This window comes from Tachypleus tridentatus, chromosome 8 (assembly GCF_004210375.1).
Source record: "Tachypleus tridentatus isolate NWPU-2018 chromosome 8, ASM421037v1, whole genome shotgun sequence".
In the NCBI taxonomy this organism is placed as follows: domain Eukaryota; kingdom Metazoa; phylum Arthropoda; class Merostomata; order Xiphosura; family Limulidae; genus Tachypleus; species Tachypleus tridentatus.
Window position 1 is genome coordinate 30,420,514 of NC_134832.1, and position 18,119 is coordinate 30,438,632.

Sequence of the window (18,119 nt, forward strand, 5' to 3'; positions counted from 1 at the left end):
TAGGACACCCTATGAAAGCCTGTGTATTTGTGTAACATTTTTGTATATATAAATATTTAATCTCAATTTTAACAATACTGAGAGATTATAAGAACATAACTACACAATTAAAGCTGAAGAGCAGACTTTTCAAGATCTTCTGTGAATGTAATTCTACAAAAAGACATATTCTAACTGAGGAAAAAGTTAGGACACCCCCACATTTATTCCTAATTAAAATGGCTCAACTCACACACAGGTGTATCATGCCAGGTGCACATGTTTAGAAGATCGTTACTCAGCATTTTGAATGAGACTTGCCCTATTTAAACCTCAGACATTTAGTTTGGTGTGCTCCTGACTGTTGAAGTGAGAGTGAGCACCATAGTGAGAGCAAAAGAGCTGTCTGAGGCCTTCAGAAAGAAAATTGTAGCAGTTTATGAGTCTGGTAAGGGATTTAAAAAGATCCCAAAAGATTTTGAAATCAGCCATTCCACTGTCCGGAAAATAGTCAACTCGTGCAGGGCTTTCAAAACAACTGCCAACATGTCCAGGTCTGGTCGTCCAAGCAAGTTCACCCCAAGAGCAGACCGCAAGATGCTAAAAGAGGTCTCCAAACACCCTAACATGTCATCACGGGACTTACAGCAGGCTCTGACTACTGTTGATGTGAAAGTGCATGTTTCTACAATCAGAAAGAGACTGCATGGGAGGTGTGCAAAGAGGAAACCTTTGCTCTCTAAGAAAAACATCAAGACCAGACTAAAGTTTGCCAAAGAGAATGTAGATAAAGATCAGGACTTCTGGAATAATGTTCTTTGGACAGATTAGTCCAAAATTGAATTATTTGGACACCAGAACAGAGGACATGTTTGGAGTAAACCAAATACAGCATTCCAAGAAAATAATCTTATACCAACTGTGAAGCATGGAGGTAAAATTGTCATGGTTTAGGGCTGCTTTGCTGCAGCAGGACCTGGACAGCTCACAATCATATAATCCACCATGAATTATACTGTGTATCAGAGGGTGCTGAGGATCATGTGAGACCATCTGTAAGAAAATTAAAGCTGAAGCGGAACTGGACCCTGCAACACAACAATGACCCAAAGTAAATCCATTAAGGAATGGCTGAAAACTAAGAAATGGAGAGTCCTGAAATGGCCGAGTCAAAGCCCAGATCTTAATCCCATTGAGATGCTGTGGGGTGACTTGAAACGGGTTGTACATGCAAGAAACCCCTCAAACATCTCATAGCTGAAAGAATTCTGCATTGAGGAGTGGGGCAAACTTTCTTCAGACCAATGTCAGAGTCTGGTAGATGGCTACAAGAAGCGTCTCACTGCAGTTATTTCAGCCAAAGAGGGTAACACTAGCTATTAGGGGATAGGGTGTCCTAACTTTTTCCTCAGTTAGAATATGCATTTTGGCCTGGCATGGCCAAGCATGTTAAGGCGTTCGACACGTAATCCGAGGGTCGCGGGTTCGAATCCCGGTCACACCAAACATGCTCGCCCTTTCAGTCGTGGGGGCGTTATATTGTTACGGTCAATCCCACTATTCGTTGGTAAAAGAGTAGTCCAAGAGTTGGCGGTGAGTGGTGATGACTAGCTGCCTTCCCTCTAGTCTTACACTGCTAAATTAGGAACGGCTAGCAAAGATAGCCCTCGAGTAGCTTTGTGCGAAATTCCAAAACAAACAAACAAACAAACAAACAAAATATCTATACATCTAAAAATGTTACAAAAATACACAGGCTTTCATAGGGTGTCCTAACTTTTTCATATGACTGTATGTCCATTATTTCATGCTGTTTTTCTGAATACATTTTCCACCGTCGATCGTGCTATACTGCAGTTTTCGTGGAAATAAGTTTCTTAAATCATAGCGAGGCCAATATCGGGATTAAAGCTGAAAATTAATAGCAAGTGTTTGTGGCGATACGTTTTTGAAAGGATAGCGAGATCAATCTTAGGAATACAACCGCTATCAGAGAAGATATCTAATGACAAAATAATGAATTATAACCAATCTATGTAAGGATAGTTTTATTCTTTAATTGTTATATTTGATCTATTCTTGCCAGCTTGCTGTCATCAGACATCAACGCCAATTATGCAGTATATCTTGATAATTATGTATAGACCATGTGCTATTCGTGGACGTCGGGTTCCAATGTCAAATTTAAGCAGGTCAAAGGACAAAAAGTTACTGCTTGTTGGGACGTAACAGATATGTGATCAATTGGAATTGTTGTGGTTCCGGATTCCTTGGTTGTCTTTACAAATAAAACATCCGCTGATTTTGAGGCGTGGCTTTAAACAGGGAACGTTTCCAGTGTGCATCTTTAAGTCCTTCTTTATTATTTTATTAATAGTACTAAGAAATATTTTTACCTTCATCACATTTCACGATGAGAACGTTTTGTGTAGTTTGGAGTCTGTCGCCATATTAAACTGTTGTACGATAATGTTTCCCTCTTCCATATACTGTGCTACTTGGCTCTATATTGTTTAACAATCTTTACAAATATCTTTCTTTGAAAGACCGCGTAACAAAAATATATAAGCTATAAGTGTACCTGTGGCAACGTCAAATATCAATAAATCACAGTGAACTAAATAAATAGGCATTAACCCCTGCATCCCCACCCTCACGCTGTCTCTACTCGCTTTTATTGGGATATACTTTTGTATGGGCACACACATATTGTTCTTACCACACAATTATTATACGCAGTCGCATCCTAACCATAAGAGTTTAGAGTTTAAAGTACACGATTACCTGATAATCAAGGCTACACTTTAATGAATATTTAGGCTGGACATCTAACTAAATGTAATGGTTTTCTTTTGTGGAAAATGCCTTGTTGACAACTAAATAACCCAAAACTACATTGAAACTTTGTTGAAGTTTAGAGACGACATTTCGAACGTATGTCACTAATGTAGTTTGCAAATCCATACAAGCTTGGTGAGACCTAATATACTTTCGTGGCTCTTAAATTACCGACTTGTTTCTATACTATTCACACATTGAATAACTTTATATTTTTTATCGTATAAACATTGTGTTAAATCCCTCCTAATAGAGGCCCTGCAGGGCCAGGTGGATAAGACACTTTACTGAGGGTCGCGGGTTCGAATTCCTGTCACACCAAACATGCTCGTCCCTTCAACCGTGGGGGCGTTATAAAAAGTGACGGTCAATCCCAGTATTCGTTGGCAAAAGAAAAGCTCAAGAGTTGGTGGTGATGACTAGTTGCTTTTCCTCTAGTCTTACACTGCTAAATTAGGAACGGCTAACTCCGATAGCCCTCGTGTAGCTTTGCACGAAATTCAAAACAAACCAAACCCTCCTAATGGATTTCAGTAGTAACTAGTGGGATTAAACCCGACATCAGCGGTTGTTTTTTTTTTGTTTGTTTGGTTCGTTTGAAATTTCGCTACCTGAAGACTACCTGTACTAGCCATTCTTTATTTTGGCAGTGAATGTTAGCTAGCCATCACCTCCCACCGAATACTGAAAGTGACCGTCACATTATAACGCCCCCACGGTTGAAAAGGCAAGCATATTTGTTGTAAAGGGGATTCGAACCCGCGACCCAATATTGTTGTTCACAGTTTATGTGTTTGGGTTCCAAAGGTCTCAGTTTCATAGTACGAGCTATCGAACACTTTTCGCACCTTCAGCTATAAATTGCACCATTCGATTAAAAGTAGTCACTTTAGTAGGTAGATGACACTGAAAGGCTGTCTTCCCTTCTGATTCGTAGCTCGAAATTAGGTCATGCTATACATGATTCATGAGGATTCTTGATCTAGCCGTTTTTAAGTAATGCTATTCGTGATTCATGAGGATTCTTGATCTAGCCGTTTGCTCATTATAGAATTAAACATGTTTTCATTCAGGTGGTAAATGGTACATTGGAATAATTGAAGTTCTCAAATATCGATTGGCAGCTATTTCATACATGTTTGTATATAAACAGGTTTAACTGAGTTCACAGTATAAGAAAATATTTCTGAGAAAATTTATGCATGGCAGGTTTTTATAATTTTTTTTTTTTTTAAAAAAGAACCTCAGTACAAGATGACAAGAAGAAATCTCCTTTTTAAGTTTATCATGATACTTATGAGTTACTTTAACATGTGTTCTAATGACTTTGTGTTTTTTCATTTTCTTATAGATCCATGTAAAAACGGTAATTATTATCTTTAATTTTACTAATGATGAAGTATTGAAATTATCGAGCGATTTTGCCAAAACTAAAGGAAACGTTAATGAGTGCAAAACTGAAAACGTTTTCTGTCTGTTCATGCTCGCTCATTATTTTGGGCGATGTTATTGGTTGTTCCATTAATTATGTTCCTGACACTAATTTGAAAAAAAAAACTTTTAATTTTTCATTACGAATGTCATGAATATCACATTTTGTTTTGTTTATTTGTTTCAGAGCAAAACCCCATTAGGCTAGTTTCTGTATCTACCGCAGGGAGTAGAACCACAGATTTTAGCTTTGTACTTCCGTAAACTTACCACTTTACCACTGGGAGCCGTCACTGTTTTATTGATAACATTTTAGGATTAGAACTGGGTTTGGCGTGATCCAGTGTTTATTATGCCGGGTTGTGGATCCGTTTCGTTTGTTTCAAAATTTGCACACAGCTACAGGAGCGCTATCTGCACCATCTATTCCTAATTTAGCAGTTAAAAGTCTAGAGGGAAAGCAGCTCGCCATCGCAACCTACCGCTAACTCTTGGGATACTTTTTTACTAATGAATAGTGGGATTGAACGTCACAATATAAGACTCCTTTAGCTAAAAGGTAGAGCTTGTTTGGTTGGGGGGATATTCGAACCTACAACCTGCAAACTGGGAGTCAAGCGCCCTAATCACCTAATCACAGGACCCATTGTTTGTGGATGAAAATAGTTCAAGATTTGGCGGTGGGTGCTGTTGGACAGCTGCCTTTCCTTTAGTTTATCAGTTCAAAGTTAGAAAAACTGGCTTTGTGTAGTTTTGGTGAATATTCTAAACAAATCAAACCATACTATTTCTAGAAATAAAGCTAGGAAATCGTGTTGTCGTTTAACTTACACAAAATATTTTAGTAATATTTGGAAATATCAAATATGTAATTTCCATTGTTTATAGAGAGAGACATTTTCCCAATTTTAAGCGAAGTAAGTCATTAAAAACTTTCAAATTGAACTCTCTAATTAAAGAGGCCAATATTCGTGGGTGAATGCAACATGTCTTTCTACGCAATCTCAACATGGCCAATTTTGGCATTTGAAAAATTGTGAAAAACACAGAAAAGTCAAAAGTTGTTTATGCTACTGCTTAGAAACTGCAAAACAATTATCGTTATTTAAAACTCTATGCAAATGTGTCATCACATATATGAATAATTCACAAAAATCTCACATATTTAGTCGCTGAAAAAAATCGAGCAAAAAACAAAAATATCTAAATTGTAATATTTTTATTTAGAACGTGTAAAATAATATATTTATACCACATCTCCTGTGAAGTGGTCGAATACTGCAGAGTAATTGTTAAAAACCCTGAAATTATGGCATTTTGATTCGCCCTATTATCATTAATAATGGGTAAGTCCACCATTTTTGTTTTTCAATGTGTTTTGCCTATAGAAACGGATGTTTCTACCAAATTTCATGTAAATTTGTTGAAATATGTTTGAATAATTGGCTCAAACCTTCAAAATTATGCTTTTTTGTGAGCCTAGCCCCCCCTAAGAATTCAAGATAAGTAAATTCATTTTATTCTATATTTTTTTAGTGGCCCCCGCTAGTACAGCAGTATGTCTCCGGATTTACAACGCTAAAATCAGGCGTTCGATTCTCTCGGTGGGCTGAGCAGGTAGCCTGATGTGGCTTTACTATAAGAAAAACAAATTATTTTTTAGTGTTAATACGTTGGGTGTATGAAAATTTATATATTATTTTGATTGGTATAAACACGATCACACAGGAGTCCAAATTTTATACTTTTTATTGTTTGTTTTTACCTTTGTCCTCATAAAATCCTTGAAAAGAATTAAATGGAAAAAAGGTAAAAAAGATGTCTCAACGTATTAGGCTAAGGTATAACTTTCTCAATTTTAAATTCTCTCTGACGTGAAATGAAGAAATGATTGAAAAGTATTTAGAAGATAAAGAGAAAAAATAAATAAATAGTTTGTTTCTCTGTAAAGACATAAGTATTTAGCTTAGGAATCTTTATTGAGTACAATATTTATAAATAATACTCAAATATTTTCTGCTTTAACTCCTTCAAATCATTTTCCACCCATTTCATTATTTACAAAAACATTTTATTGTGAAAACCTTTAGTTTGATAAGTCTCGTAGAACGTTTCATTAAGAGCATCTTATAGACAGAATAGCTTAGTTCCAGTGAAGATGAGTGGCCAGAATCCAAAGTATTACATTCACTTTGCTTGTGCTCCATTGTTGAGATACAATTGATGTTAAAGATACGATTATACAGCCTTTTGAAAGTGCTTGGTTGTCGCTAGTAATTATTGTCTGAAAGAAAGAACGTAGTCTAGTTTCTGTCTTTATTGTAGATGGGGTGAATGTTGTAATGGCGTGAAGATTAGGGCATTAAACTTAAAACCTGTTGGTTGCAGGTTCTAAGCCCATCACATCAAATGTGCTCACTTTTTCAGCCATGGTAACATCCTAATGTGAAAATCAATTTCACTATTCATTGGCAAAAGAGTATCTCAAGAGCTGGTGTTGAGTAATGTTGACTATTTGCCTTCCCTCTAGTATATCACTGCCAAATTAAGGATGGCTAGTGCAGATAGCTCTTGTTAGCTTTGCATGGTATTCGAAATAAACCAAACAGTTGATTCATTTACTTTACCCTGAACAATAATGTCTGGATTCATTGGAATAATTATATTTTTTCAACACCTTAGATCTGGCATTAAGATATTTCAAGTTGAGTGGTATGATGGGAGCAGAAGAGAAACATATTTTAGAACGAAATAAAGCTTATTTGAGTTTTTCATCATACCAGTAAGCCTGTATAGTACATCTACCATGTTTAAGAGGCTAGTGGAGCTCATATTGAAGCATCTGAAGTATTAACTTTACCTGGCCCATGTTGATGAAGAAGTGCTATAATAAAACCGTGAAGAATGGGTGTGTTAGCATAGGAACTGAGTGTAACTTTAGTTTGTGTCAACAAAATGAAAGCAGGTTGGCTATGGCTTGACAACATCTGCCTTATGCTCCAGTGTGTCAGTCTATTGACATATGAGCTACAATAATCGAATACATTTATGTATGTTGTGTTACACGCATATGAGGATGTTACATTATGTCATTCATTAATTTTGTGTAATATAAAAGAATAAATTATTGGTGACACATCACAGAAAATAAAGGATTTGGCTTGGAAGTTAAGATTTTGAGCTCTGAAATAAACTGTGATTACTAATTTGTGAAGCATTACTTAAATATACAGCGCACCTGATATATTCATTAAATAATGTTTTTAATCTCAACCCTGGCATATATGGCAAGTAGCGAATTTTTATTGACGAGATAATAGTAATTGATGAAGTCTTGGTACATTTAAATGAAAATTCGATTTGGACTAGTGTTTTTTTTTAAGGATTAAGTTATTTCAGTTATAGAAATTGTTGCATCTATTCATGGATGAAATAATTTGCAGAAAGTAAAATCTACAAGCAGGTGCCGAGATATCACACCAAATATACAAGTTGTGTATGCAATGGTTTGTTGTTTTACTAAATGTTTTCAATCATGCGGACTAAAATATTTTGTAAGCACACAGCTTTGCTGAATATTTTACTTAAAGTAGTTTCTGTACAATATACAGTTGAACATTGACTACGAATGTACAGACAGAGGAAGGAAACAAGACATTCGTGATGCTTTCGAATCACGTTGTATCTGAAATTCTTAAGGAATGTAGATATCAATGTGAATGGATTTCCATGATCAGAAACCAGATGCTGATACTTGTACATTCACTCAACTTAATCTTAATTATTTGTGTAGGAACCATATTTACTTTATATTGGACCCTAAAATTCTGTATTTATAGCAACCAGAGAATTGAGAAGGGGTTTTTTGTCAACTTAGTTGGGTGATAGTTAAAGACCTGATAAAGTTACGGTACAGTTAATTCTATTTTTGTTTTATAAATATGGTTGTGTTTATCCTTCATATATTATTTCCTTCTATCGTTTAGTTTATCTATGAATTTGTACTTGCATTAGAATGCCAACACATCTATGTAATCATTTGTATTTTGAGTAAATATATATGCGTGTATGAAGAAAGTGACACCAGCTTCCTAGCGGTGACATACAGATACTATTAATGTAGCAGAATAATACGCAAATTAATGATCACATGAAGTTGTACTCTCGTGACCTACTCTGTGAATAAATACCGCGCTGGAAGCCTCACTATTGCTCATATCATTTTAGATCCTTACAAAATTTGTAGCGTCAGGATTCCCACTTTTATAAGATATACGTTGTCTATGAACAATGTACACGTTAGTATGCATATTCATGCAAAAATGTCGCTTGAACAAGGTAATAGTCTGTTATTGTATCTAGGTCATCACAACATTCAAACCTACATTTCTAGTTCTGTTTCTGAAGCGATGAAAATCCCTGTGTTAACATATCTTTCCTTTCTAACGGCCCGGCAATGCCAGGTGGTCAAGGTACTCGATTCGTAATGTGAGGGTGGCAGGTTCGAATTCCCGTCACACCTAACATGCTCGCCTTTTCAGCTGTGGGGGCGTTATAATGTAACGGTCAATCCCACTATTCGTTGTTAAAAGAGTAGCCCAAGAGTTGGCGGTGGATAGTAATGACTAGCTGCCATTCCTCTAGTCTAACACTGATAAATTAGGGACGGCTAGCGCAGATAGCCCTCGTGTAACTTTTCGCGAAATTCAAAACAAACCAAACCTTCCTGACTTTTGTTATACGTTATAAAATCCTCGTTTCGGTGTCTTTTCCTAAACTGGATTTATTAGAGGTCTTGATCAGTTTCACCTTTCGCTTTCTTGACTGTCTATATTCCTGTTTCAATCTAGAAACTCTGTTTGACGTTTGAAGCACCTTGAATTGCCACAAATTCTGATAAAATCTCTCGAACAGACTAAAGTTGACATGCATCTTTTGATGGAGAGGGCTCTGCTGTTAGTGTTCAAACTCCTCCTGTTTCTTCTCATGCCTTACTTCGGAGTTGAAGAGACTTGTGGATCTTCTACGATCACAGATAGGTCATAAGACCTCTATCAACCAAATAGACATTGCCTGTCTGCTACTGTACGATGACAAGGACAACTTACAGCTGTAGCCCATGCAAACAGTTCTGACTGTTTTCAGCCTAGTCTAGACTGACAGATGGTTCAGTAAGAAGCTGCAACACTTTGCATATTTTTATATTTATGAGATGCATATTAATTTTATTTGTTTCGTTATTAATATCTATAGATAACTTTGTTTCTGTCTAATATATTTTACGTTTTATTCATGTGATTTTTTCTCAATTGATTGTATACGATTATTTTTTGTTCTATTTTTTGTCTTTTGTTTGTTTGTTTTGACTTTCACGCAAAACTACACGAGGGCTATCTGCGCTAGCCGTCCCTAATTTAGCAGTGTAAGACTAGAGAGAAGGCAGCTAGTAATCACCACCCACCGCCAACTCTTGGGCTACTCTTTTGCCAACGAATAGTGGGATTGATCATAACTTATAACGCCCTTACGGCTGAAAGAGCGAGCATGTTTGGTGTGATGGGGATTCGAATCCGTCACCCTCGGATTACGAGTCGAACCCCTTAATCACCTGGCCATGTTGGACCTTTTTAATGAGTACCTACTGTGTGATAGTAATCCTGGGCCCACTTATGTTAGGACGTACGCATTTTGAAGGGTTTGATCTCTGCATTCTTTTGTTGTAATTTAACTGTTCTGTAAGTTAATATTTTTAGGATTGTGTTGTTGTTTAAGCGTTTTGCAGTGGCAAGAAAAAGTTACACCACTTTTTTGGCCAGAGCACGAGTTTCTTAATTGTATTTACAATTTTAAAATTAGGGACAAATCGTGATATCTTGAAAACAAATTAAAGTGAAAAAAAGTACTATGCAGACATACTTTATGTTGCTTACTTACTAACTTGGATTGTTCTTCTACAAATATTTCATGTATTTAAGTATACGTAATTTAACACAAAACTTTGGTCAAAGAAGTCACTAAGTTCATTTTACTTCAGTTTCCTATTGAACTAGGTTATTCATTTTGAATATCAGGTGCATTTTCTGGTCGGAAAGATTTCTGCAAGATTAAACATGATATGTGAATTAAACAGTAATTTTTGTTTTCCACTGCTGAGTCAGGTGTCATCTGGAAGATCAAAACTCCCTTATTTTTTATATGAATGAACAACAATGTCGTAGCTACTGCACACATTCTGGGAAGAAACAGCATTATTGTTTCATTTTTATACTGATGTATTTTCTCACCCGGAACACAGTTCACTGAATGTTTCTGAGAGCTCCTTGTATCTAGTAAAGATGGATATAAGTTATCACCTTTGGAATAAATACAAATCACTTCACTTCTTTTAACGGTATCTATACTTTTTTTTTTTTCATAATTTGGTCAATATGTGGGAACTTAGATTTATGTCCATAAAACATTTTCTGTAGAACCTTCGGTTATTCTGGTCGATTCTATCTGGTTACCCTGAATAAAATTCGGCTCATCTCAGAATACTAAAAGAGATCAAAGTATACCTTTTTTTTATAATCAAAGCCTGAATGTCTATAAGTAGGTGTGACTATATATTCTTCTTCACCCAAAATTGCGTAAGTGTAGTGTTCCAAACAGTTTCGAGAACTGTACGCTCATGTGAGAAATGTGAAGTAATTTATACGTCCGTATTCAGAGGTAAATTTGGATAACTACATTGTTGCAGCTTAACGAATCTCATAATTTGTTGTAGGTGAAGTCTGTCATTTATAGGCGTAACGTTTATGGTATGGCTTCTTTTAAATGATTTCAGTTCTCAAAATGAAGCATAAGTTACGTATACAGTTAGCAATCACGTATTATTTTCTCGAAACTATAACAGTCAATTCATGTTTGTTTCTATACGTTTCAAAATATTAAATATTGAGGTACTTTTGTATAGAATTACATCTTGTGTAATAATAATAAATTGGCAAAGAACGATTTATAAGTGAAACGTATTGGTTTATTTTTAAAAGAGCTTTTTGCATTTTTTTACAGATAAAGTACCACTGTTCTGTCGAAACATATAGTGTTCATATCTGGAGAAGACAGATCTGTGTTCTGTCGAAACATGTAGTGTTCATACCTAAATAAGGCAGACCTATGTTTTGTCGAAACATGTAACATATTAGTACCTGAAAAAGACAGATCTATGTTCTATCGTATTATGTGGTACGTGCTCCCAACTTGAACCATTCCATTATGCTTATATATCATTCATTGCCAAGTTATTATTGAAGAATGAGATGGTTGATCAGTAAACTTATAAAAATATCATGTCGTGAAAACATTAAAACATTTTCTGAAAAGATAGACTGAAACGTTGAAGAGTGTTTGTATATTATCAGATGAATATTAACTGAGACAAGGTAAACAAAAACGTAATTAATGTTCCTAATTCTTTGTTTTCTCTTTGATTTTTGTGCAAAACTACACTAGGGCTAACTGCGCTAGCCGTCCTTAAGACTATAGGGTTTGGTTTGAATTTCGTGCAAAGCTGCGCGAGGGCTATCTGCGCTAGTCGTCCCTAATTTAGCAGTGTTAAACTACAGGGAAGGCAGCTAGTCATCACCACCTACCGCAAACTCGTGGGCTACTCTTTTACCAAGAGCCACATTATAACGCTCCCACGACTGAAAGGTCGAGCATGTTTGGTACGACGGGGTTTCGAACCCGTGAACCTCAGATTACGAGTCGAACGCCTTAATCCACCTGGCCATGCCGGGCCCAAGTCAGTGCTATGCGATCGATTAATACAACTAACTAAAGAATAGTGATATAGTTTTCTACAATTTGAATTTAGAGAGATATTATCTCATATTTTTAAACCCATCGACACTCTGGAAGTCTATTTTTACAATAATTCAAACTTTATTTCTTCTGTAAATTATAACAGAATTCAGGTATGTCTCAATGCTAGACACCTATCGGCAACAACGGTAACTACGAAGTGTAGATAAAATACTTCTATCACTCCATGACATAAAACAATTTGAATGATTAGTGATTATCACTCGTACAGTGCCTAACACTCTGAAAGACACTTTTATAAGTTGAATTTCGTCTACATACTCTGCTATCTAGAGTAACAATGACTTAACTATTCTATACGTTCTTAAAATGACCTCGGACATACTTTTTGTGACTCGTAAATAGCACAATCCTTAAAGTGTAAGTTGAGAACGTTTAAAGATAGAACGTTTTGTTTTAACGCTATATCCATACTTGTACACATATCAGCTGGCTCGAGGTTTAGTACTGATTATGAAATGTGCTGAATTATCCTTAGCTAGTAGTATTGTAACATCAGTGTCTCATTCCTGACCTTTTCGCTAAATAGCTTCACTAACACTTATCATGTAGACTTTGTTTGGATACACAGTGATATTACAAATCTTTCTTTTTCATTTCAGTGTTTGCCGAACATTATGATCCGGAAGAAGATGAAGATGACGACAGTTTGAAGGCAATTTTTTAAAAAAATATTACTCGTTTATTTTACTGTGATAAAATAAGTTGATAACTAGAAAAACAACAACAACCGAAATTTAGAAAATAAATAATGTGAATTTAATTTTTAATACAGAAAGTAAGAACATTTATCTTACAACAAATTTGAAAACAATATATCTGTGTAAAATATATTCCGTGATTACTTGTGACATTTTAAGTGTCAAGATGAAGATTTTGGATCCATATAATGTATTTACTGAGATATTCTAAGACTATATAAACGTGTGTGTGTGTGTGTGTGTGAATTATACCCTTAAAGTTTCTATTAGAGTTTCTTTCAACAATAATATTTTGTAACTCTCCTTTTGAATAGAGAATATTAGTCCCTGAGATCGAAAACTGTAAGTATTCGGATTTACAACGCTAAAATCTGGGGTAAGATTCCCCTCGTTAGACACAACAGACACCCGATGTCGTTTTGTTATAAGAAAACATACACACAGAAAATATTAAACTTCTAATGGACAATGATGTTTTATAATTTCAACAAGGTATCTTTAAATCTGTAGTAACCACGAGTTGCAAATAACCACTTACCAGGTAAACTCGACAAATAAATTTACTTTAGCTAAAAATACATTAGATTGAAAATACTATAGTGGCAAAGAAAACAATTAAAAAAAATCCGACTTAAGCAACTCTATTTTTTTAAATTTTGAGCGATGTCTGTTTCTCATCAAACGACTCAAGAAGATATTAAGAAAGTGAGGGTAGAATGAATTAATTGAGGTATAGCATGTAAGCAGAAATTGACTGAACTCTGTTAAACGTCACATATTTGAATGCACGAGTATTTTTCCTGGGAGTGAAAGTAATAAAGAAGTAATATCTAGTAATAAAATCCGTGAGGCAAAAAACAAACACGAGCAAACTCTCCCCTCCATAAAATAACAATTTGTCGTTGTTAGTTATTATATATATATAAGCACAAAGCTACACAAAGGCCTATCTGTGTTCTGCTGTTCCACTGTGGAGGCAAAAAATCACAACAACAGAAGTTAAAAGTAGTGTTTTGGTGGAAACATTAGTGTTACTGAAAATTATTCTCTTCATTAACTTGGATTATGTGAAAGATAGTGTTTTGTTTCATGATTAGCAGGAAGCTTATTTAGCAGCAGGCCTTAAATAAAACATTAAATTTGCAATAGCTACCTCACAGAAACTTACTCTAAACAGATTACTTTACAATTAAATGAGGGTGTTGTACTGCTTTCAACACACAAGTTAATCCTATACAGAGACAGCTTTGTAATGATTAGCATGGAAGGACTTCTTTTGTATTACTTTAACGGATGAAGTGGAGGCACTGCTTTAGTAGTACTTTAACGGATGAAGTGGAAGGACTGCTTTAGTAATACTTTAACGGATGAAGTGGAAGGACTGCTTTAGTAATACTTTAACGGATGAAGTGAAAGGACTGCTTTAGTAAAACTTTAACGGATGAAGTGGAGGGACTGCTTTAGTAATACTTTAACGGATGAAGTGGAAGGACTGCTTTAGTAATACTTTAACGGATGAAGTGGAAGGACTGCTTTAGTAATACTTTAACGGATGAAGTGGAAGGGCTGCTTTAGTAATACTTTAACAGATGAAGTGGAGGGACTGCTTTAGTAATACTTTAACAGATGAAGTGGAGGGACTGCTTTAGTAATACTTTAACAGATGAAGTGGAGGGACTACTTCAGTATTACTTTAATGGATGAGGTGGAAGGACTGCTTCAGTATTACTTTAACGGATGAGGCGGAAGGACTGCTCCACAAAATATACCTTGGAGTCACACCTTAATGGCAGATCATTGGAGAGGTGTGAAGAGTGGATTGACTAGTGCTGTGGGAGTACTAATAGAATAGTAGTTCAATGAAAATTCGAAAAATAAACTGAATAATATTATGTAAGTTAAAAATTAATATTATGTTAAAGAATGCAGTAATTCATATTTGTGGTGTGTGCTTTGGTAATTTTTCGATAAATAGTTGAGAAGCAACTTTATTAATAAATTCAGCTTGTGGGAATTCTTGAAGTTTTTTCATTGGCTAAACTATCTATACATTACTCGTAATATAACAGTGAAAATAATTCATTTATCGAGAGTACACATTTAATAAAAAAATAAATGAAGAATGAGCCTATTCGATATTATTTTAATTATTAAAAAAACTGACGTGCTTTTGTTTTAGTATCCCAACTGTCGTATGATAAGAGTGGCACATTTGCATTTTACTAAATACAGCAGAACACAACATAATTAATAATATCTTAGTAAACAGACGAATTTTAATTATTTAGTTAGTGTTAAAGTTTTTTCTACAAGTCCCACTAAAACTCTTCCAGTATCAATGCATAAAATTCGAATGAGCACAATTAGCACACAACAAATAATTATCTTCACGTATGTATCTGAGAAAACAGAAAAACAAAATGGCCGAAAACTTCTATTAAGTTGTATATATCCTAAAAACTTACTGTAGGCAATTTTTTTCACGCCTTACAACCTAAAATAAAAGGACTAAAGTCTGGTGAGGAAGTTCGATTTTATCGTAACATATGAAAGATTTATATACATATATGTATACACACACAGATGATTTTTTTTCAGACTGTATATCCAAAAACAGACGAACAGCGACAGAGATTGGGAGAGGCCGTCGAAAATATTCTTTTATTCAGATCATTGGATGAGGTAAACAATTTTCGTTTGTTAGCAATGTTTACATATTGGCAAGTTTTCTGCAGAAATATTATTATGCTAGTTGCGAATTGATTTTTAATTAGATTTGCCAAACTAGTATGGAACGTAGAACAAGTAAAAATAAAATAGAACATTCGTAACATCAGGATGTAGTTTTTATTTACTTCATTCTCCAATGAGAATGTAAAATAATTAAAATTAGTTAACGTTTTTACCGAACTATACAGGCCTGACTTTATAGATGTTACTAGATAGAAATATATTGCTAATAGCTTCAGAATAATCAATTTAGGAATTTTTTATGTAAGAAATTTATAATTTTGCTCTTACACTTTTACTAAACCAGTGGTTTAGTTTCAGAGAAAAAAAAACATTATTGAATTTCGAATACACCTTGATTCTTATTGATATATAAAAAGTACACAGTCTGTTATTTAACCATATCTCATGCCTAAAATATAATCAGAAGGATTGTTAGTATAGATATTACTATAAGCAAGGCCTGGCATGGCCAAGTGGTTAATGCACTCGACTCATAATCTGAGGATCGCGGTTCGAATCCCCCGTCACACCAAACATGTTCTCCCCTTCAGCCGTAGGGGTGTTATAATGTGACAGTCAATCCAACTAGCTGCATTCCCTTCAGTCTTACACTACAAAATTAGGGACAGCTAGCGCAGATAACCCTCGTGTAGTTATGCGCGAAATTCAAACAACTATAAACAATAATATTACTAAAAACTGTGATATTTGTTTACTTTTTTTCAGCAACAAATGCAACAAGTTCTGGATGCCATATTCGAAAAAAAGGCGAGTATACTCGTTTCTAATATAACTTTATTCTTATGTAAATGATAATAAAATTGAGTCAAATAATGTTTTTTCTGGATGTTGTATTCAAAGATAGTTTGTTCTTAAATATGTGGTTAATAATATTTAAATATACAACTGACACGCATTAAAATTCTTACCATCCTGAACGTCGTTCATAGTAATATTTAATATTATAGTAAACATCAATTGTTGATATGTTTTTGTATTCATTACAGATCTAATTCGCATATACTATAATTTAGTCCTCATCTGTTTGACATATATTCATTGTTGCCGTAGATAAAAAAATCGATTTTTTTATCCTTGTATATTTACTGAGGTTAATCTCATTTTGCGAGGACGATGTTCCATGTTTCTTGAGCTACTACCTGTATTGTGAATAGTTTCATGGTCACGATTAAATAACTTTGCTAACACTAAAACCTTTATGTCAATGAGCTTCTGTAAGAGATTTCGAGGCCAATCTGTTAGCACAAATCTTCATAAACTTTCTACATACTCCCCACTGCCCGCAGATATCAGTTTTCAATGTAATCTTTAAACACATTACGCCACAAAAGACACTTGGAGCTGCATCGGAGAATTTGACATGCCATCTCTCCCTTAAAATAATAAGTATTGATTTAGAGTAACAGCTAGAAGCTTTTTAAATCGCTTTAAACATTAATTTCTTTTAGTATTGCCTTAATAATGGTTACAGGAGATTTACCTTGTTTAATATTAATGGCTTTTGGGAGTAAAAAAGAAACCACTGATTTACCTTTGATCGTCTTCAGCGTGGTCTTCGACACTTTACTGACCAAGTTTTTTTTCTAAATTTCCATAGGGAATATCAGTTGTTTATTTTTAAAGAGATTTGTTATTTTTATTTGCTTCTATAACGTTTACTTATAAATAACATGAAAGACTTCCTTTTACTAAACGTTGTTTTCTTTCATTCTACATCGTTAAACTTTCTCGCTCTACGATTACTCTTCTTCGAAAAGGTCTGTGATAGACCCTCCAGCCATAAGTTCCTCCGTGACAGCATTACACTGTCGAGTGATTGCAAATTCGATTTAAACCAAATATATATTGCTAAACGTAACGTCACGTCTCTCATCTTTGATTAAATGGAGCCGCATTAGTATTTGCAGATATTTTTTATGAACCGTTATTAACCTTCTGTATTGGTTTCAAACCGAACTTCATTTTTGTTTGATTTTTTTTAAAAATTGTTTCAACAGTAAAGATATTTTTTCAAAATAATAATAATAATTGTCTCACATAAAATAATTATTATGCATAAATTCACTTATAAATTTACCGATTGAGATTTTTTATGGATTCATAATTGGTTTTGTAATTCAATAATTTAAATAAAAAGTTTATGATCTTTTTCTTACTTCGTGAAATTACCGACTGAACAACGATTAAATACATTATTATTTTACACAAAAGGTGTCAGAATTAGAACCTCTTAGCAATTACTTAAAATACTAGCTAAACTAAGTTAGGAGCACGGGATTTTCGAATTCTCAATCAGTTGGTCAACTCTGTCAATATCTCTGCTTTTATATTATGAATAAACGTTAGTATTAAGTGTACGTGTACAATCAAACCATACACGGTTTTTTTTTATTCGGGCAGGTGAAACCTGGTCAAGTTGTGATAAGGCAAGGTGATGATGGAGATTATTTCTACGTTGTACAAAAGTAAGCGAACATCGACTGGAATTAAAATTGTGTAAAAATGTTATTAAACTTTAATGTTGAGATAGTAGATTGTTAATATTTTATA

At 34.5% G+C, this 18,119-nt stretch overlaps 1 protein-coding gene across 4 annotated transcripts in view; it reads left to right on the forward strand.

Moving 5' to 3' along the window:
- The window catches only part of LOC143222086 (cAMP-dependent protein kinase type II regulatory subunit-like), a 126,537-nt gene that overhangs the window by 86,827 nt on the left and 21,591 nt on the right, over nucleotides 1-18,119 (forward strand). For 3 of the 4 annotated variants that reach the window (XM_076448004.1, XM_076448005.1, XM_076448007.1), the window contains exons 3-6: nucleotides 12,717-12,769; nucleotides 15,414-15,497; nucleotides 16,275-16,316; nucleotides 17,970-18,034. In XM_076448004.1, the coding sequence (XP_076304119.1) occupies nucleotides 12,717-12,769; nucleotides 15,414-15,497; nucleotides 16,275-16,316; nucleotides 17,970-18,034 (244 nt within the window). Of the gene's footprint in view, nucleotides 1-8,462; nucleotides 8,587-12,716; nucleotides 12,770-15,413; nucleotides 15,498-16,274; nucleotides 16,317-17,969; nucleotides 18,035-18,119 lie in introns of those variants that run through there. The other variant, XM_076448008.1, reaches the window with a different exon arrangement.